Below are 22,010 nucleotides of genomic sequence, written 5' to 3'. Positions count from 1 at the left end.
CAGAAGATAGAGGTGAGGTTCCTGCACAGGAAGGAGGGAGTAGTGGGTAAAGGACTTAAGATGCCTGCTGGGTGACGGCAGGATGGGAAGGCAGACTTGTGGGGGAAGGGAGGGAGCGGGGAGGGCTGCAGGTGGCCAGCTGCTCCCAGGTAACCAAGATGAGACTAGATGAGGGTCGGCAGGCCCTTCTGTGCGCGGTGTCCACACGAGGAGGCGGTGAGAGTCGCCTTGCATCTGGTGTGGGTCTGACCAGGCCAGAAGTCCCGATTGTTGTTCTGGGCTCTGCAGTGGATTAGTGGGTGCAACCCAGAGCAGAGTCACTAGTAGGATGAGGAGAATGGGATTCAGGACCAAGCTGTATAAGGTCTGGAACTGAAGAAGTTCAGCTGGAAGAAGAGTGAATTTAGTGGAGCGTGACGTGTGTGGAAGTGAGCTGAAACGGATGCTGCTGGGAGGAAGAGGAACTGGAAGTGGCTTGGGCCCACCTGAGTGAGCTCGGAGCCACTGGCACCGAAGACCAGCAGGCGGAGTGGGACAGATGCCCACCCTCAGGAGACGTGGTTTACATTCAGCAGTTGTGGTTTTTGGTTTGGTTTGGTTTTGCTATTCTGTTGACTTTTTTTCAAGACTTTCTATTGAAGTCTATTAGATTGAACCATATAAGATTACTGATAATTGACTTTTGACCTATAAAAATAGCAGTTTTCTGTGATTCAGTCTAATGTGTACAGAAAATCATAAGCACATTTCATAAGTGAATGTACCCATGTAATCAGCCCCCCAGAAGCGCCCCGTTTGTGCTTCTTTCCAGTCACTGCCTCCCCCCAATTTACTTCTAGTATCTTGGAGTAGTTTATATAAATGGAATCATTGGGCTTGGCGCCTGTCCCTCAACATTACATTTAGGACATCCATCCATGTTGTTAGGTAGAGCAATAGTTCGTTCATTCCCATTGCCGAGTAATTTCCTTTGTAGGAATATATTTATTTGTCAGGTATACTGTTGATGTGCAGTTGAGTTCTTTCCATTTTGGGCTATGATGGGGAGTGCTGCTGTAAACGTTCTTGCCCATGTCCTCTGGTGGACCTGTGCATGGACTTGTGTTAGGTGTAGACCTAGGAACGGGATGGCTGAGTCAGAGATGTATGAGTTCAGCACCCACTGATATAACCAGCTTCCCAGCTTGTATTGCTTAGTGGATGAATCCCACTCAGTTCTTCAAGCAGAGCGGGAGCTAGAGGTAGGAGGGCCCGGGTGAGTGCTGTGTACTTTGGAGCCAGCAACACGTCCCCCCTCAGGCTCCTGTCCTCCGCACCTATGGCCCAGAAGGGCTTTAGGGAACAAGGAAGCTTCAAGTGCTTGGATGCTGGAGGAGAAAGCCCCCAAAGGGTATTTCATCTATAGGGGCAAAACAGAGGTTTTGAGAACCTTGACGCTCCCCTGGTCTTGACGCTTCTTATGTTGCCACTGTCCCCTACCACATTGGAAAAGCCTGGGAAGCTGGTGTTCTTCTCTGGCCCTGCTGCTCTGCTGTCCTGAGAATCAGTGGGAGTTGTGTCCCAGAACTGTGCCCCTGAGATGGACAAGCTGGGCCCCAGAGCACACTGCACAGACGACCAGCACACGGGCAAGGTCTGTGGGGCTGTGGTTCCCGAGTGACAGGTGCAGTCAGAGTCTAGATGCCCTCATCATTCACAGCCTGAAGTCATGTCTGACCAGGAAAGGGCAGAATGCCTGAGAATCATCCCAGGACCTTCTTTCAGTGTTTATTGGGAATCTGGATGGGACCAGGGGGAGGGAGAGTGATTGTTGGAGGATGAGGGTTCAAACACAGCTCACCTGACTGGTCACCTTTTCTTTTTTTAAATTTATTTATTTTTATTTTATTTATTTATTTATTTTGGGCTGTGTTGGGTCTTCGTTGCTGTGTGCAGGCTTTTCTCTGGTTGCAGTGAGCGAGGGCTACTCTTCGTTGCGGAGCACGGGCTCTAGGCGCGCGGGCTTCAGTAGTTGTGGCTCGGGGGCTCCAGAGCGCAGGCTCAGTAGTTGTGGCTCACGGGCTTAGTTGCTCCACAGCATGTGGGATCTCCCCAGACCAGGGCTCAAACCCGTGTCCCTTGCATTGGCAGGAGGGTTCTTAACCACTGCGCCACCAGGAAAGCCCTGGTCCCCTTTTTAAGAAAGGAGGTAGGTTAGGTCCTGGGGGTGGGCAATGCCAGGCCCAGAACACTGCCAAGCTGGGTTCTTGATGTTGGCAATTCCCACTTCTAGTTCTGCTGTCTCAGCCTACCTTTTGCTTACTCTGGAGTAGTATTTGTACCAGCCAGAGGGCAGCCATCTTGCTATTGGATGGGATCTGCCCTAAAGCTATTACCAGACCTCGTGGTATGGTCTGGCCTCTGCAGCCATAAGGATGAGTAGTGAAGGTAACTACAGTGACTTATAGAATCTCAGGCATCTTGGGACTTCCCTGGTGGCGCAGTGGGTAAGAATCCGCCTGCCAATGCAGGGGACACGGGTTCGAGCCCTGGTCCGAGAAGATCCCACATGCCACAGAGCAACTAAGCCCATGCACCACAACTACTGAGCCCGTGAGCCACAACTACTGAAGCCCACGCGCCTAGAGCCCGTGCTCTGCAACAAGAGAAGCCACCGCAATGAGAAGCCCACTCACCGCAACGAAGAGTAGCCCCTGCTCACCGCAACTAGAGAAAGCCCGTACACAGCAACGAAGACGCAGCACAGCCAAAAATAAATATAAAAAAATAAATAAATTTATTAAAAAAAAAAAAAATCTGAGGCGTCTTTTCTGACCTCAGGTGCTTCTTATGGGTCCTCGTTTGTGTGTTCTGACCAGCTGACGGCTTGGGACAGTCCCTGCTTCAGTCAGGCTCTGCAGCAGAGGCCTCTCCGGGCCACATGCCTGCTCTCCCACCCCTTGTACCCTCTCAGCGAAGCCAGAGTAAACGTCTACGTAGAATGAAATTGTGTCCTCACTCAGTGTCAGCACCTCTGGCAGGCACTTTACATCCATACTGAGCCAGGGTACAGTGACAAAGCTCATTCTCTAGAGCCTAAGTTCTTGTTCCTTGTATTTCCTGCCCCCCACAGAACTCCACCCTCTGCATAAAGGGAGATGATAAAACATTCTACATTTAAAAGAGAGAAAAGAGAATGTTGTTGGGTGGCACTAACCAAAGCTAATAGATGCTGAAAATAAAGAATCCCCATTGGAACCTGATCAGTCGCTCTCCGAGGCTTCCCTGATGGACTGTTCCGTGTAGCCAGGGCTGGGAGGACTTGGGAAGCCTCCTTTTCAGGAGAGGGGACCGTGACTGTCCCTGCCCCTCGGCTCCTCTTCAGGCTGGGAGGAGGGTGCAGGGTGTGGCTCAAGGAAGAGAAGATTTGTGCTCCTGACGCTGGGTTCCTTGACTCCCTTGCAGGTGTCAAACATAAAGGCCCAATGCTGAGCAGCAGCCTGATGCACTCGGAGTCGGAGCTGGACAGTGACGACGCCATCTTCACATGGCCAGACCGAGAGAAGGGCAAGCTCCTGCATGGTCAGAACGGCTCTGTGCCCAACGGGCAGACCCCGCTTAAGGCCAGGAGCCCACGGGAGGAGATCTTGTAGCCACCTGGTCTGTCTCCTCAGGTGAGGGGTTGGCAGTGCTAGGGTGCAGAGCATTGCCAGGCTGGTTCTCATACCTCCCATGTCTGAGGGCAGCTGTTCTCCCAGCATCTGCTGGTCACTCCACCCTAATACCCTCAACTAGAGCTGCTGGTACTTGAATCCAGAGACATTCTCCGGGAACCCCTGAATGAAGCTGTGAATGAAGAGGTTTCCTCTTTAAACCCGTCTGGTAGGTCCCACAAAATGTCCTCACCTCAGGGCCTCCTTTTTTGGAACCCCTCCTCTGTTCCGAGGATGGACACTGCCAGCTCCTGGCCTCCTCTCCAGCTCTTTGTTGGCAGGGTGGCTGCTTCCGGGGCATCTGCACAGCGAGGCCTGGCTGTGTCCTCCACACCTGGGTACAGCACCAAGCGCCGCCGGCCCTGGGCTCCAGAAGCCCGCCTGCAGGCATGTTCTTTGTTCTCGTCTTTGGGACTGAGTGCGCCCTCTTGCTGGGCCCAGAAGAGGTGGTGCCCCCTCCTCACCACCGCTGCTGGGCTAGGGGAGGGCTGGCTGTTTCAGGAATGCAGAGGGGCCCCTCAGGCTGCTGGGCGGTTGTGTCGGAGTAGCCAGACTGGACCCAGACTGCCACCCTCTTCCTCCTGACCACCACGGCTGCTTCAGGGATCAGGCCACCACTCCCTGTGCCCAGAGGAGATAGCCACCAACAGACTGGAATGTTACGGCATGAGAGTGCACGTGTGTGACTGTCCCACGGCGGTCTCCTCTGTGTCCATCTGTCTGAGTGTCTTCTCTCTGTGTCCCTTGCATATGTGTGTGTGTGTGTGTGTGTGTGTGTGTGTGTGTGTGTGTTAGAGTGAGTGTGTGTGCATCACTCCTCCTAGGGCTCTTGGCTACTCATAAGGCAACCTTGACCTGGAAAGACTTTCAGCTTCATGGAACAGAAACTTCCTGAATCCCTCCGGCCCTGTCACTGGTTCCTCAGCCATGGTTTCTGGGTGTTGAGGAATGGGAGCTTTGGGGGAGTGGCTTTTTAAAAAGAAACTTACAGTTTATACTACTGCACTACAGTCTGTTGTGAGATGATTAAACATGCTATTTAATTGTACGTGTGCCTGCTGGATGTGCTGCTTTGTGCTCCATTGCTGGCCTGTACCACGGGTCCAGGCACCTGTATGTCCCTGTGACGTGATGGCCTCCGGCAGGGAAGTCATGGGCCTGGCATCAGCATGTGTGGTGCTGGGACCCTACCTCAGGGGCTGCTGACGGACGAGTCACCGCCCTGGCCCCTGCCGGCCAGCTGCTCCTGTGGCTTTTAGGGAGGGGAGTTTCTGTCCTTCCTTCAACCTTTTGTGAACACAAAATTGATGCATATACACACAAACACCACCACCCCCTCTCACCCCTACCCTTACCCTGTGAACAAGCTGGGGATACAGCGTGTCCCAGTGCCCAGGTTGGCCTTTAGGGGCCCTGCCCTTCTTTTTTTGGGTTTCCAAAGCAGTAGGGCTTGGCCCCGTGCCCCCAGAACGCTGTGCAGTGTTGGAGGAACAGCTTGCTGAGCCTGTGGGATAGAAGGAGGGCTGCTGTTCAGTCTTGGACTCCCAGGAAAGGGAGGGGAGAGAAGGACCTTGGAACTCATTCTTTCCCCAAGGCCCTGTGCACAAAAACCAGCTGAGGGTGGGCGGTATTGGTTCTGTTTTTACAGCAACAGAAACGAGGCATACAAGGAGTAACTCGGTCCACACACCGTAAATGACAGAATTAGAACTCAGGCCCAGCAGAGCCTGTGCCTGGTCTGGATCAAAATCACCTTTAAAAATGGGTTGCTGGGCCCCACCACTGTGTTTCTGATTGAGTAGGACTGGGATGAAACACGAGAATTTGCCTTTCTGATAAGTTCCCAGAGATGCTCTTCTGCTGGTCTGGGGACCACACTTTGAGAACCGCTGGTCTAGAAGTGCACGTTCAGTGTGTCATGAATAGGAGGCGGCAGCTGACTCGTCCTGAGCGAGGGTGAAGGAAGCTCAGAGGAGTGGGAGCTTGAACCTGCCCGGGGTGCGCTGTGGGCCAGGGGTGCGTGTTTTCTCAGGTGTGCAGGCCAGACTGCCCGGGAGCAGCTGGCGGGCAGGCGGTCAGGACATAGTGAGGCTGGTGTATTGGAAGGACTTTGAAGGATCCATGAAGGAGCTACAGGACTTGATAACTTACTGGCTTTGTAGGTTTTTCCCGTGTTCTTTGGGCCTCATTCCTGTATCTTATCTCAGCCACAGCTCATTGAAGGATATATTTTTATCTCAGTCTCAGAGATGAATAAAATAATTTTTCATCCCCTACTCCTCCCACCAAAAAAAGGGACAAAACCCAGAAACCAGTGCTGCTTTCCTGGCTTGGGGTCTTGCATCAAGAAGACTGCCATGCCCCTATTCTTGCCTGACTCATGAAAGAGCCAGAAATCCTTGGGCTTGCTTAGGGAGAGCTAGGCTACTTCCATATAACCCTGTCACCCCAAAGGAACCCTTCTGAAGTAATCCTGAATTTCAGGAGCCTGGGAGCCCCTGCCTTGACCAAAATTAGCTAAACAAACACTCCTCCACCCTCAGAGGCCTCCATCTTTCATTTTCTAGAATGGCCAGAGGGAAGGCCAATAGAGGGCATCCTCGCATTTCTTGAAGCCCACAGTACTATGTGTGGAGAGGAGACTTAGTCACCAGGAAGCAACACTCAAAGAAAACCCCTCAGGCTGGAAGGCTGCAGCACTGGCCTTCCTTCTGAGGGAGCAAAGGTGGGGGAGACTCTGAATCTTGTTCTTCCAGCTTCCCTTTGGCCTATCTGATCAGTGAAAGGAGCCGGCACAGGTGGTCACACACACTGAGAGCTGTTCTCTGAAAACAAGCAGGTATGGAAAACAAGCAGGTATGGAAAGAAGGTGCGTGCAGTCAGGAGCCAGGAGCCCCTGGGAAGGAGGGTTTGAGGAGCATGGATCAGGCCCTTGACTCCTTTGTGGAGTTTGTGTTGAGGTTTAAAGGCCCCTATTTAGTCTCTGGTCAAACCCAGGCCACCGGGCTTCCCTAGTGGCACATTGGTTAAGAATCCGCCTGCCAATGCAGGGGACACGAGTTCGAGCCCTGGTCTGGGAAGAGCCCACATGCCGCAGAGCAACTAAGCCCGCGAGCCACACTACTGAAGCCTGTGTGCCTAGAGCCCGTGCTCCGCAACAATAGAAGCCACCGCAATGAGAAGCCCACGCACCGCAACGAAGACTAGCCCCCGCTCGCCACAACTAGAGAAAGCCCGCACGCAGCAACAAAGACCCAACGCAGCCAAAATAAATAAATAAAATTAAAAAATTTAAAAACCTAAAAAACCCAGGCCACCATTGTAACCCTCCAGTTTGTGGTTGGTGCTGGTGGTGCCTACTTAATATCCAGGATTTCCAGTGCCAGGGCTGGGGCTGTCCACTCTCGTGCCTCCCCACAAAGGCCCAGGTGGGATGTGTGCCTCTGTGTCCAAGTGCTGCCGAACAGGTAAATTCCCCCACCCCGGGGGCCTCTCTGAGTTGCTGGGGTTTGACATTGGAGGGTATTGATCAGGCTTTTTTGGTCACAAGGAAGAAAACTAAAGTTACCTTTCATGGGAAGGCCAGCCTTCTGTCCAGTTCTCAGTGCAGATACAAAACGCTGACTGGCAGGTTATTGCCGTGCCCTAGTCTCACCTTCTGAGCTATGCTCTAGGTCCCCGTCCCCACTTCTTTTTTTTTTTTTTTTTCCACTTTTTTTTTAATCAGTTATCAATTTTATACACATCAGTGTATACATGTCAATCCCAATCGCCCAATTCAGCACACCACCATCCCCACCCCACCGCGGTTTTCCCCCCTTGGTGTCCATACGTTTGTTCTCTACATCTGTGTCTCAACTTCTGCCCTGCAAACCGGTTCATCTGTACCATTTTTCTAGGTTCCACATACATGCATTAATATATGATATTTGTTTTTCTCTTTCTGACTTACTTCACTCTGTATGACAGTCTCTAGATCCATCCACATCTCAACAAATGACTCAATTTTGTTCCTTTTTATGGCTGAGTAATATTCCATTGTATATATGTACCACAACTTCTTTATCCATTCGTCTGTCGATGGGCATTTAGGTTGCTTCCATGACCTGGCTATTGTAAATAGTGCTGAATGAATATTGGGGTGCATGTGTCTTTTTGAATTACGGTTTTCTCTGGGTATATGCCCAGTAGTGGGATTGCTGGGTCATATGGTAATTCTATTTTTAGTTTTTTAAGGAACCTCCATATTGTTCTCCATAGTGGCTGTATCAATTTACATTCCCACCAACAGTGCAAGAGGGTTCCCTTTTCTCCACACCCTCTCCAGCATTTGTTGTTTGTAGATTTTCTGATGATGCCCATTCTAACTGGTGTGAGGTGATACCTCATTGTAGTTTTGATTTGCATTTCTCTAATAATTAGTGATGTTGAGCATCTTTTCATGTGCTTCTTGGCCATCTGTTTGTCTTCTTTGGAGAAATGTCTATTTAGGTCTTCCGCCCATTTTTGGATTGGGTTGTTTGTTTCTTTAACATTGAGCTGAATGAGCTGTTTATATATTTTGGAGATTAATCCTTTGTCCGTTGATTCGTTTGCAAATATTTTCTCCCATTCTGAGGGTTGTCTTTTCGTCTTGTTTATGGTTTCCTTTGCTGTGCAAAAGCTTTGAAGTTTCATTAGGTCCCATTTGTTTATTTTTGTTTTTATTTCCATTACTCTAGGAGGTGGATCAAAAAAGATCTTGCTGTGATTTATGTCAAAGAGTGTTCTTCCTATGTTTTCCTCTAAGAGTTTTATAGTGTCTGGTCTTACATTTAGGTCTCGAACCCATTTTGAGTTTACTTTTGTGTATGGTGTTAGGGAGTGTTCTAATTTCATTCTTTTACATGTAGCTGTCCAGTTTTCCCAGCACCACTTATTGAAGAGACTGTCTTTTCTCCATTGTATATCTTTGCCTCCTTTGTCATAGATTAGTTGACCATAGGTGTGTGGGTTTATCTCTGGGCTTTCTATCTTGTTCCATTGATCTATGTTTCTGTTTTTGTGCCAGTACCATATTGTCTTGATTACTGTAGCTTTGTAGTATAGTCTGAAGTCAGGGAGTCTGATTCCTCCAGCTCCGTTTTTTTCCCTCAAGGCTGCTTTGGCTATTCGGGGTCTTTTGTGTCTCCATACAAATTTTAAGATGATTTGTTCTAGTTCCGTAAAAAATGCCATTGGTAATTTGATAGGGATTGCATTGAATCTGTAGATTGCTTTGGGTAGTATAGTCATTTTCACAATATTGATTCTTCCAATCCAAGAACATGGTATATCTCTCCATCTGTTGGTATCATCTTTAATTTCTTTCATCAGTGTCTTATAGTTTTCTGCATACAGGTCTTTTGTCTCCCTAGGTAGGTTTATTCCTAGGTATTTTATTCTTTTTGTTGCAATGGTAAATGGGAGTGTTTCCATAATTTCTCTTTCAGATTTTTCATCATTAGTGTATAGGAATGCAAGAGATTTCTGTGCATTAATTTTGTATCCTGCAACTTTACCAAATTCATTGATTAGCTCTAGTAGTTTTCTGGTGGCATTTTTAGGATTCTCTATGTATAGTATCATGTCATCTGCAAACAGTGACAGTTTTACTTCTTCTTTTCTGATTTGGATTCCTTTTATTTCTTTTTCTTCTCTGATTGCCGTGGCTAGGACTTCCAAAACTATGTTGAATAATAGTGGTGGGAGTGGACATCCTTGTCTCGTTCCTGATCTTAGAGGAAATGCTTCCAGTTTTTCACCATTGAGAATGATGTTTGCTGTGGGTTTGTCGTATATGGCCTTTATTATGTTGAGGTAGGTTCCCTCTATGCCCACTTTCTGGAGAGTTTTTATCATAAATGGGTGTTGAATTTTGTCAAAAGCTTTTTCTGCATCTATTGAGATGATCATATGGTTTTTATTCTTCAATTTGTTAATATGGTGTATCACATTGATTGATTTGTGTATATTGAAGAATCCTTGCATCCCTGGGATAAACCCCACTTGATTGTGGTGTATGATACGTTTAATGTGTTGTGGGATTCTGTTTGCTCGTATTTTGTTGAGGATTTTTGCATCTATGTTCATCAGTGATATTGGTCTGTAATGTTCTTTTTTTGTAGTATCTTTGGTTTTGGTATCAGGGTGATGGTGGCCTCATAGAATGAGTTTGGGAGTGTTCCTTCCTCTGCAATTTTTTGGAAGAGTTTGAGAAGGATGGGTGTTAGCTCTTCTCTAAATGTTTGATAGAATTCACCTGTGAAGCCGTCTGGTCCTGGACTTTTTTTTGTTGGAAGATTTTTAATCACAGTTTCAATTTCATTACTTGTGATTGGTCTGCTCACATTTTCTATTTCTTCCTGGTTCAGTCTTGGAAGGTTATACCTTTCTAAGAATTTGTCCATTTCTTCCAGGTTGTCCATTTTGTTGGCATAGAGTTGCTTGTAGTAGTCTCTTAGGATGCTTTGTATTTCTGCAGTGTCTGTTGTAACTTCTCCATTTTCATTTCTAATTTTATTGATTTGAGTCCTCTCCCTCTTTTTCTTGATGAGTCTGGCTAATGGTTTATCAATTTTGTTTATCTTCTCGAAGAACCAGCCTTTAGTTTTATTGATCTTTGCTATTGTTTTCTTTGTTTCTATTTCATTTATTTCTGCTCTGATCTTTATGATTTCTTTCCTTCTGCTAACTTTGGGTTTTGTTTGTTCTTCTTTCTCTAGTTCCTTTAGGTGTAAGGTTAGATTGTTTATTTGAGATTTGTTTTGTTTCTTAAGGTAGGCTTGTATAGCTATAAACTTCCGCTTAGAACTGCTTTTGCTGCATCCCATAGGTTTTGGATCGTCGTGTTTTCATTGTCATTTGTCTCTAGGTATTTTTTGATTTCCTCTTTGATTTCTTCAGTGATCTCTTGGTTATTTAGTAACATATTGTTTAGCCTCCATGTGTTTGTGTTTTTTACGTTTTTTTTCCCCCTGTAGTTCATTTCTAATCTCATAGCGTTGTGGTCAGAAAAGATGCTTGATATGATTTCAATTTTCTTAAATTTACTGAGGCTTGATTTGTGACCCAAGATGTGATCTATCCTAGAGAGTGTTCCGTGCGCACTTGAGAAGAAAGTGTAATCTGCTGTTTTTGGATGGAATATCCTATAAATATCAATTAAATCTATCTGGTCTATTGTGTCATTTAAAGCTTCTGTTTCCTTATTTATTTTCAATTTGGATGATCTGTTCATTGGTGTAAGTGAGGTGTTAAAGTCCCCCACTATTATTGTGCTACTGTCGATTTCCTCTTTTATAGCTGTTAGCAGTAGCCTTATGTATTGAGGTGCTCCTGTGTTGGGTGCATATATATTTATAATTGTTATATAAATTGTTATATGTTCTTTTTGGATTGATCCCTTGATCATTATGTAGTGTCCTTCCTTGTCTCTTGTAACATTCTTTATTTTAAAGTCTATTTTATCTGATATGAGTATAGCTACTCCCAACACTTTCTTTTGATTTCCATTTGCATGTAATATCTTTTTCCATCCCCTCACTTTCAGTCTGTATGTGTCCCTAGGTCTGAAGTGGGTCTCTTGTAGACAGCATATAGATGGGTCTTGTTTTTATATCCATTCAGCAAGCCTGTGTCTTTTGGTTGGAGCATTTAATCCATTCACGTTTAAGGTAATTATTGATATGTATGTCCCTATGACCATTTTCTTAATTGTTTTGGGTTTGTTTTTGTAGGTCCTTTTCTTCTCTTGTGTTTCCCACTTAGAGAGGTTCCTTTAGCATTTGTTGTAGAGCTGGTTTGGTGGTGCTGAATTCTCTTAGCTTTTGCTCGTCTGTAAAGCTTTTTATTTCTCCATCGAATCTGAATGAGATCCTTGCCGGGTAGAGTAATCTTGGTTGTAGGTTCTTCCCTTTCATCACTTTAAGTATATCATGCCACTCCCTTCTGGCTTGTAGAGTTTCTGCTGAGAAATCAGCTGTTAACCTTATGGGAGTTCCCTTGTATGTTATTTGTCATTTTTCCCTTGCTGCTTTCAATAATTTTTCTTTTTCTTTAATTTTTGCCAATTTGATTATGTGTCTCGGCGTGTTTCTCCTTGGGTTTATCCTGTATGGGACTCTGTGCTTCCTGGACTTGGGTGGCTATTTCCTTTCCCATGTTAGGGAAGTTTTCGACTATAATCTCTTCCAATATTTTCTCTGGCCCTTTCTCTCTCTCTTCTCCTTCTGGGACCCCTATAATGCGAGTGTTGTAGCATTTAATGTTGTCCCAGAGGTCTCTTAGGCTGTCTTCATTTCTTTTCATTCTTTTTTTCTTTAGTCTGTTCCACAGCAGTGAATTCCACCATTCTGTCTTCCAGGTCACTTATCCATTCTTCTGCCTCAGTTATTCTGCTATTTATTCCTTCTAGTGTGGTTTTCATTTCAGCTATTGTATTGTTCATCTCTGTTTGTTTGTTCTTTAATTCTTCTAGGTCTTTGTTAAACATTTCTTGCATCTTCTCGATCTTTGCCTCCATTCTTATTCCAAGGTCCTGGATCATCTTCACTATCGTTATTCTGAATTGTTTTTCTGGAAGGTTGCCTATCTCCACTTCATTTAGTTGTTTTTCTGGGGTTTTATCTTGTTCCTTCATCTGGTACATAGCCCTCTGCCTTTTTATCTTGTCTATCTTTCTGTGAATGTGGTTTTTGTTCCACAGGCTGCAGGATTGTATTTTCTTGCTTCTGCTGTCTGCCCTATGGTGGTTGAGGCTATCTAAGAGGCTTGATGGGAGGCTCTGGTGGTGGGTAGAGCTGACCGTTGCTGTGGTGCTCAGAGCTCAGTAAAACTTTAATACACTTGACTGTTGATGGGTGGGGCTGGGTTCCCTCCCTGTTGGTTGTTTTGCCTGAGGCAACCCAACACTGGAGCCTACCTGGGCTCTTTGGTGGGGCTAATGACAGACTCTGGGAGGGCTCATGCCAAGGAGTACTTCCAGAACTTCTGCTGCCAGTGTCCTTGTCCCCATGGTGAAACAGAGCCACCCCCCGCCTCTGCAGGAGACCTTCCAACACTAGCAGGTAGGTCTGGTTCAGTCTTTCCCGGGGTCACTGCTCCTTCCCCTGGGTCCCAATGCGCACACTATTTTGTGTGCGCCCTCCAAGAGTGGGGTCTCTGTTTCCCCCAGTCCTGTCGAAGTCCTGCAATCAAATCCCACTAACCTTCAAAGTCTGATTCTCTAGGAATTCCTCCCCCTGTTGCTGGACCCCCAGGTTGGGAAGCCTGACGTGGGGCTCAGAACCTTCACTCCAGTGGGTGGACTTCTGCGGTATAAGTGTTCGCCAGTCTGTGAGTCACCCACCCACCAGTTATGGGATTTGATTTTACTCTGATTACGCCCCTCCTACCGTCTCATTGTGGCTTCTCCTTTGTCTTTGGATGTGGGGTATCTTTTTTGGTGAGTTCCAGTGTCTTCCTGTCGATGACTGTCCAGCAGCTAGTTGTGATTCTGGTGTTCTCGCAAGAGGGAGTGAGAGCACGTCCTTCTACTCCGCCATCTTTGTTCCTCTCCCCACTTCTAACTAATCCCGTTCTTGTGTATCGACATCAGTGGTCCTCACACTGGCTGCACGTTAGAATCACTGGTGCAAATTTTAAAACATATTGATGCCTGGAACCCACACCCCATAGGTTATTGTGATGTAACTGATCTTTTATTAATTCCTCAGAATATTTGTGCACCCATACCATACCCTTGACAAGGGGGAAAATGGCCCTTAGCAGCTCAGCTTCAAAAGACTTGCAAACCAGCTGGATTTGGAGACAAAGAGGGAACCACCTTCAGGGAGATCTTGAAGTTGGGTGTGGCAGAGATCAGCTGCTTGCCAAACCAGAGTCCTTTTCAGAGACACACAGCTCACTTCATCTCCAGCCTTCTGCACAATATGGGCAGAAGAGAGGTGTTCCGTCTTCAGCCCTGACCCATTAGAAACTTCTGTGTGACTCCCCCCTCCTCCATCTGCTGGCCAGATGCAAAGGAGCACTCGGGGCACTCTGAGGCCATGGGAGAGACATGCATGGTGGAGGGAGCCCGGTTCCTAAACCACCATCTAGAAGAGAGCTGCTCTACCAGAATGGCCATTGGATTGTGATGAGAGAAATGAACTTTATTGTACTAGCCAATGCATTTTTTTTAAAAAGTAGGGGTCTTCCCTGGCTGCCCAGTTGTTAAGACTCTGCACTCCCAACGCAAGGGGCATGGGTTCGATCCCTGGTCAGGGAACTAAGATCCCATATGCCATTGCGGCCAAACAACAAAAAAACTAATGGCTGGTGTTAAGATTGTGGGCCCAGGCTCTCCTTTGACAGGCCTCCCTGGGCCCAAGTAAGCTAGCAGGGTTGACAAAGTGCCTCAGCCCAGGGCTCTCTGACAGCCACGTGGGCTGCAGGAGGGGCAGCTGGAGAACTAAGGCATACCACCGTCTTGGCCATACAGTTCTAGGTCACATACTCTTTGTTTGTTTTCTGAAGAGCAGACAGTAATAACTCAGATCCTCCCTTAGGATAAGGGCAACATGCTTAGGGATCCTCGGGGGTATGATTACCTGTAGTGTGTGGTTTGGGAATTTGAGGGCTTGGAGAGGAATAATCAGCAGCAATCTGAAACTTAAACTAGATCTGGGGGGGGGGGTACTTCCAATCTGTTGACAGGCAGTATCTCAATTGTTACTATATCTTGTAGCCCAGAAAACTGAAGATTTTCAAACACCCATTTCTATGATTAAAAAATAATAATAATAATAAAATTTAAAAAGCTTAAAGGAAGAGCCAGGACAAATCCAGTGCAAAAAGTGTTTAATTCAAACTTTGTGCTGTAAATGACTACAGCATTTTAGTATTCAACTGGAAATATGGCTACATGGAGGAAAGTCATTATCTTTGTAATCTGCAGGTAACCACACACACCCTGAATCTCTGAAGGAGTCCAGTGCCATTAAGAAATACAATGTCAGTATACACTTGGAGTCAGACCTGGGCTCCCAGTTTGAACTGTAGAGCCCAAAATGGGGAATTGAATCATGGGAAGATCTGAGTCACATGCTTTTTCTTGGCATTTATTAGTTGGCTAAATAAATTGAAGCAGATAAAGTGCCATCCCCTTAGAGCAGTTTAAGCTTTCCCCCAGGCAATGCCCTCCAGCCTTCAAGTAGACTAGATTCAAGTAGGCTGCCTCCTAGCAGCCTAGAATCTCTCTCCTCTAAAACCCGGGGCTACATCTGGGGCTACAGTGACTCATGTGCCTCTACACTCTATACAGCACTCAACCTCCTGCCTCCTACTTGCTTACAAGTTCATGAGGCTGTAGAGCCATCTTGTGTTGTTGTTGTTGTTGTTTTGTTTTTTTGGTTTTTTTTGGCTGTGTTGGGTCTTCGTTGCTGTGCGAGGGCTTTCTCTAGTTGCGGCAAGCGGGGGCCACTCTTCATCGCGGTGCGCGGGCCTCTCACTGTCGCGGTCTCTCTTTTTGCGGAGCACAGGCTCCAGACGCGCAGGCTCAGTACATCTTATGTTTTATAACACTCTTCTGATTCTGATGGGTTACATGGAGACAAAACACAAGTCTCAAACACCTGTGCCTCAGACAAAGAGGGTTCCCGTCATGCTGCCCATAATCTGCATGTGCTCATCAGTGATTAATGCCAACAACAGGCAGCTCTGGAGAAACCACAGACACCACTCTATCCCTACCTTTGCTCAAAAATCCCAAGCTACCTCTATCAAAAGCATGAAGCGCTTTTAAACATGGTACTCTTTGGATCTATTAAATGCCATATTCTTTTTTTTTTTTTAATTTCTTTGTTTATATATTTATTTATTTTTGGCTGCGTTGGGTTTTCGTTGCCACCTGCGGGCTTTCTCTAGTTGCGGTGAGCAGGGGCTACTCTTCGTTGCGGTGCGTGGGCTTCTCATTGCGGTGGCTTCTCTTGTTGTGGAGCTCGGGCTCTAGGCACGCAGGCTTCAGTAGTTGTGAAACGTGGGCTCAGTAGTTGTGGCTCACGGGCTTAGTTGCTCTGCGGCATGTGGGATCTTCCCAGGCCAGGGCTCGAACCTGTGTCCCCTGCATTGGCAGGCAGATTCTTAACCACTGCACCACCAGGGAAGCCCAAAAATGCCATATTCTTATTTGGAAAAGCACTGTCAACTTCATTCCAAAAGTGCCCATGTCATCTTATGGTGGCTGGCATGCACTTGAAATTGTGCCTATGATGAACACAGAGCCCGGCACAGACTGACCAAGCCAGGGATGTGGAAGAGATGGCTTCTCAAAAAAAATGCCAGCTGAAGAGGGGAAGAGGATCTAGTCACTGCTGAGCTGAGCTGACACTCCAAGGGAACCTGGCCGAATAAGTTCCCAGGTAATGTTACTTGGGGGGAAGAATAAAAAGACGGAATTAAAATACTAAACAATGAATGCCATTTAAGATAGAGGTAGGGTGGTAACTGAAATGAAAGTAATCTAAGGTCCTTTCATAGGACAGTAAAATTGCTAATTAACTTTAGAGTTTAACTCAGGTGTTCATGTTATAAATACTGAGTAAGCCACTAAAAAGTCAGAACTAGAATATCTAAACCAGAAGAGGAAAGAAAAAATTAAAATACTTCAATCAACCAAACGGAAAGCAGGAATAGAGGTAAAACTGCAGCATTAAAAATTTGATCACTTAATAGGCAGAAGTTGTCAGATTGGATATTAAAACAACCACCACTACCACCTCCAAACAGAAGTTAACAGATGGGACATACCTGTAAAACTATATTCACAAGAGACACCTAAAATATAGCATACAGAGATTGAAAATAAAAGGACAACAAAGATATACTGGGAGTTTTGGTTCCTATTAAGACAATGAAGTAGCATAGGCTACTGGCTCCCTTCCTCAAAAATTAACCCTAGGAAAACAATACACCTTAGGAAATAGCATAAATCTGAGGAACCACCACCAAAAACCAAACCAACAAGAAATCTCCCCCAATCCTGTTAAGAACCCCTAGGACACTGAAGGTCATCAGAAACTGTAAGGGCAGGTAGGACATCAGTGAGTTGTTTACTCTTGCTGAACATGAGACACACAGCCAAGTCACTGGTGTCAGAAGGACACTACCGAGTCAGCCCAAAAGCTCCGCTGGGGTGAAAAGAGGGGGTGGGCTAGGTAGCTGCTCTTGGGATTAAAACCTTTCCCCCCTCCAAAGCCCCAGGGCTGGTAGATGACAATTAGGAATTGCTGCTTCTTCCTAAGGCTCTGAAAGTAAATCTTTGAGCAGTTACTGGTAAAGTGGTTGACAGTGACTGTGAGGTACCCAGAGGTCATTACCTTCCCCTTCTTAATTGAAAGGGACAGCATAGAGCATGGCCTTGACCTTTCACCAATAAATACTACCAGACAGAAGAGCTAATGCTCTGGAGGGACATGAGCTCACAGGCCAAAATAACCAGAATACAACCCCTGGCCCCCAAAGACAGCAAACTAAACATATACTCTCTAACCAAGAATTGAAAATAAAACAAAATAAAAATACAGGAAAATATTAGCAATATGAAGGAGGAACAAGAACCAAGTGAAAATATGAAGTATGAAAAATATAATGAATGGGATAGAGGGACAAATACAGGTCAAAACCAATTAGTTGGAGCATCATCTCAAGGTCGTTTACCAAAAGGAAGCAGGAAATGGTCAGAAGACACACACACACACACACACACAGAGCAGTCCAGCAGTAGAGTAGAAGTGCCAACATCTGAATAAATGGGAGTCCGAGAAGAGAAAAAAATGAGGAAATATTTGAAGAAATAATGAGAATAGGTTGATCAGAATTAAAGAAAGATGAAGGAACTCATGGATGATTAAGGAAAACGTACAACCAGAAACACTGTAGTAAGAGATTTAAGACCACCTAAGAAAATGAAAAATTCTGAAAGCTCCCAGAGAGAAATAGCAGATCAATTACAAAGAAGCAAGAATCAGATTGACATTAGGTTTCCTAACAGTATCCTTAGATGAAAGAAGACAAAGGAATCACGTTTCCAAAATGCTGAAGGAAAAGAATTTTGAACCCAAAATTTATATCAAAACAAACCCATTTAAACATGAAAGTAGAATAAAAAATATTCTCAGGGATACAAAACTTCAGAATTTTTTCACAATAGAGCCACCTAAAATATACTTAGAAGTGGTTAAATATGAAAAACAAATTTAGACATATAGGGAAGACATATAGGAAGTAAGGGTGAGCAAATAAATTTAGACATAAAGGGAAGACATATAGGAAGTAAGGGTGAGCAAATAAATACTTTGGCAAAGTTTGTACAGATGGTCCCCAACTTACGATGGTTTAAGATTTTTCAACTTCATGATGGTGTGACAGTGATACAGATTCAGTAGAAACCATCTTTTGAATTTTGAATTTTAATCGTTTCCTGAGCTAGCAATACGTGGAAGGACACCTTCTCGTGATGCTGGGCAGTGGCAGCTGCCACAGCTCCCAGTCAGCCACATGATCACAAGGGTAAAAAACCGACACAACTATTTTGTATCCATACAACCCATCTTTTTCACTTTCAGTACAATATTCAATAAATTACATGAGATATTCAACACTTTATTATAGAATAGGCTTTGTGTAAGATGGTATTGCCCAATTAATGTTAATGCAGGCTAATTTAAGTGTTCTGGGCACCTTTAAAGTAGGCTAGGCTAAGCTATGATGTTCAGGTTAGGTGTGTTAAATGCATTTTTTAAAATTAATTAATTAATTGGCTGCGTTGGGTCTTCATACTGCACGAGGGCTTTCTCTAGTTGACGTGAGCGGGGGCTACTCTTTGTTGCAGTGCATGGGCTTCTCATCGTGGTGTCTTCTCTTGTTGCGGAGCACGGGCTCTAGGTGCATAGGCTTCAGTAGTTGTGGCACACAGGCTCAGTAGTTGTGGCTCGCAGGCTCTAGAGTGCAGGCTCAGTAGTTGTGGTGCACAGGCTTAGTTGCTCCGTGGCATGTGGGATCTTCCCAGACCAGGGCTCGAACCCGTGTCCCCTGCATTGGCAGGTGGATTCCTAACCACTGCGCCACCAGGGAAGTCCCATTAAACGCATTTTTAACTTACAATATTTTCAACTCATGATGGGTTTATTGGGACATAACACCATCGTAAGTTGAGGAAGATCTGTAGTCTGAAACAGCTAGAAGGAAAGGAGAGGAAGTAGGGAGGAGAGAAGAGGAAGGGGGAAGAGAAGAGAAGAAGGGGAAGGAAAGGAAAACAATGAAGTATATTAACAATCCAGAGCCAAAATTCTAAAAAATATCAATATGGTAGGGTTGGGAAGACCAAAATCTTACTAGGAAGATTTAGATGACAGTTAAAGAAACCAATAGGGGTAAACAAGCATATTTAGTATTAACATCAATAAAAAAGTAGAATGTATTACTTTTAAACAGGTAGAAGAACATTTTCTATTGCTACTCAGTGGAAAGCAAGGGGGAAAAAGTACAGTAAGTGGAAATTGTGAAATAACGCAGAAATATGGTTTAATAGCAGTGGTTAAAATGAATGTAAACATCTTGAACTTAACTCAAGACAGACTCACCCCTTCTTTTCCATCTTCACTTGCCCTCCCTGAATGGACATTAGTGTTTGAGGAAGTAAATGCATGCAAAGGGAGTAATTGGTGGGCCTAGAGCCCATGAAAGCCCACTGGTGAAGGGGGCCACAGTGAAGCAGCCCAGCAACAGGGCAAGTGAGACAGTGGGTGACTGGAATAGGAAACTGATTACGTTAACTGATTGAGAAAATAAATATATATATTGAGGATAATGGGAGACAGATTTCTCAGTGTTTAAGAAAGGATTTATGAACATGGAAAGGGAGAAGGCTTTCTCCCAAGGTATTGAACTCAAATTGGAAGAACTGGTATGAACTCACAGGTTCAGATATATGATAGACAGATAGATGATAGATAGATAGATAGATGATAGGCAGATAGATGGTAGAGTTGTATATAGTTATATAAACGTGTATATATTTGCTTATGGATTGATTGAGTCTATCCACTGACAGGGCATAGGAACAATTTTATCTTAGTAGCAACAAGCATACCAGTTGCTCAAGCATTAGGGCTTCATGGCTGAGTCTAAGACTGGGGAAGGTCAAGTACAAAATAATGCTGCAACATCTGGTTTTGAGTAACTAAATGCTGAAAAAATAATGGGGACATGTCAGAAGGACAAAGAAGCCAGCCAGAAGGGGCTTCCATTGATTAAATCTAGGACAATTTGAGTATCAAAATAAATGAGTATCGAATTATAACCTAATAAATAAAATAGGAATCTATGACTCTATACTGATACACATAAATGTATAAAAAATTTAAGAGACCCAATATGAATTCTTTTTTAAAAAACCAGCAATTTAGGGCAAAAATGATGGAAAAAAAGAATAAACAACAGAGGAAAAAGACAAGAAAAGAGAGGAAAAACAGTAATAAAATCAGAGATGGAAAAGAGAAGACTGACAAAACCAAATGATGGTTCTTTAAAAAGATTTTTAAGATAGATAAGACAGATCAAAAAGCAACAAATAACACACAAGGGAATCCCCATAAGGTTATCAGCTGATTTTTCAGCAGAAACTCCGCAGGCTAGAAGGGAGTGGCACGATATATTTAAAGTGATGAAATGGAAAAACCTACAACCAAGAATACTCTACCCAGCAAGGCTCTCATTCAGATTCGATGGAGAAATCAAAAGCTTTACAGACAAGCAAAAGCTAAGAGAATTCAGCACAACCAAACCAGCTTTATAACAAATGCTAAAGGAACTTCTCTAGGCAGGAAAGAGACCAGCAACTTAAAACAACCTTCTTTACATATAGACTGCTATATCAAAACCTCATGGGAAAAGCAAACCAAAAAACTACAAGAGATACACACACACAAAAGAAAAAGCAACCCAAACACAACACCAAAGATAGTCATTCAAATCACAAAGGAAAAAGAGGAAGGGAAGAAAAAAGACCTACAAAAACAAATTGAAAACAATTAAGAAAATGTCAATAGAAACATACATATTGATAATTACCTTAAATGTAAATGGATTAAATGCTCCAACCAAAAGACATAGACTGGCTGGATAGATACAAAAACAAGACCCATATATATGCTGTCTACAAGAGACCCACATACAGACTGAAAGTGAGGGAATGGAAAAAGGTATTCCATGCAAATGGAAACCAAAAGAAAGCTGGAGTAGCAATACTCAGACAAAATAGATTAAAATAAAGACTGTTACAAGAGACAAGGAAGGACACTACATAATGATCAAGGGATCAATCCAAGAAGATATAACAATTGTAAATATATATGCACCCAACATAGGAGCACCTCAATATATAAGCCAAACGCTAACAGCCATAAGAGGGGAAATTGACAGTAACACAATAATAGTGGGGGACTTTAACACCCCACTTACACCAATGGACAGATCATCCGGACAGAAAATCAATAAGGAAACACAGGCCTTAAATGACACATTAGACCCGATGGACTTAATTAATATTTACAAAACATTCCATCTGAAAGCAGCAGAATACACTTTCTTCTCAAATGCACATTGGAACATTCTCCAGGATACATCACATATTGGGCCACAAATCAAGCCATGGTAAATTTAAGAAAATTGAAATCATATCAAGCATCTTTTCCAACCACAATGCTATGAGATTAGAAATAAATTACAGGAAAAAAAAAACTGTAAAAAACACAAACACATGGAGACTAAATAATATGTTATTAAACAAGCAATGGATCACCGAAGAAATAAAAGAGGAAATCAAAAAATACCTAGGGACAAATGACAATGAAAACATGATCAAAAACCTGTGGGGGGACTTCCCCGGGGGTCCAGTGGCTTAACACTCTGCGCTCCCAACTCAGGGGGCCTGGGTTCGATCCCTGCTCAGGGAACTAGATCCCGAATGCTGCAACTAAAGATCTCACATGCCACAACTGAAACATCCCGCATGCCACAACTTAAATTTAAAAAAAAAGAAAAAAAGATCCTGCATGCAGCAACGAACATCCCGCATGCAGCGACGAAGACCCTGCGTGCTGCAACTAAGATCCAGCACAGCCAAATAAATATTAAAAAAAAAAAGCAAAACCTATGGGACACAGCAATAGCAGTTCTAAGAGGGAAGTTTATAGCAATACAATCTTCAAGAAACAAGAAAAGTCTCAAATAAGCAACCTAACCTTACACCTACAGCGA

At 44.5% G+C, this 22,010-nt stretch overlaps 1 protein-coding gene across 3 annotated transcripts in view; it reads left to right on the top strand.

Moving 5' to 3' along the window:
• The window catches only part of KIAA0319L (KIAA0319 like), a 107,452-nt gene extending 102,712 nt beyond the window's left edge, over positions 1–4,740 (top strand). For all 3 annotated transcript variants that reach the window (XM_059918978.1, XM_059918969.1, XM_059918988.1), the window contains exon 21: positions 3,445–4,740. In XM_059918978.1, coding sequence (XP_059774961.1) covers positions 3,445–3,632 — 188 coding nt within the window. In that variant the 3' untranslated portion in view covers positions 3,633–4,740. The remainder of the gene's footprint in view (positions 1–3,444) is intronic.
• Positions 4,741–22,010: the final 17,270 nt, after the last annotated feature.

Source organism: Balaenoptera ricei, chromosome 1 (genome assembly GCF_028023285.1).
Source record: "Balaenoptera ricei isolate mBalRic1 chromosome 1, mBalRic1.hap2, whole genome shotgun sequence".
In the NCBI taxonomy this organism is placed as follows: Eukaryota; Metazoa; Chordata; class Mammalia; order Artiodactyla; family Balaenopteridae; genus Balaenoptera; species Balaenoptera ricei.
Note: the sequence above shows the minus strand (reverse complement) of the source record. Positions and strands in the feature narration are given on the sequence as shown.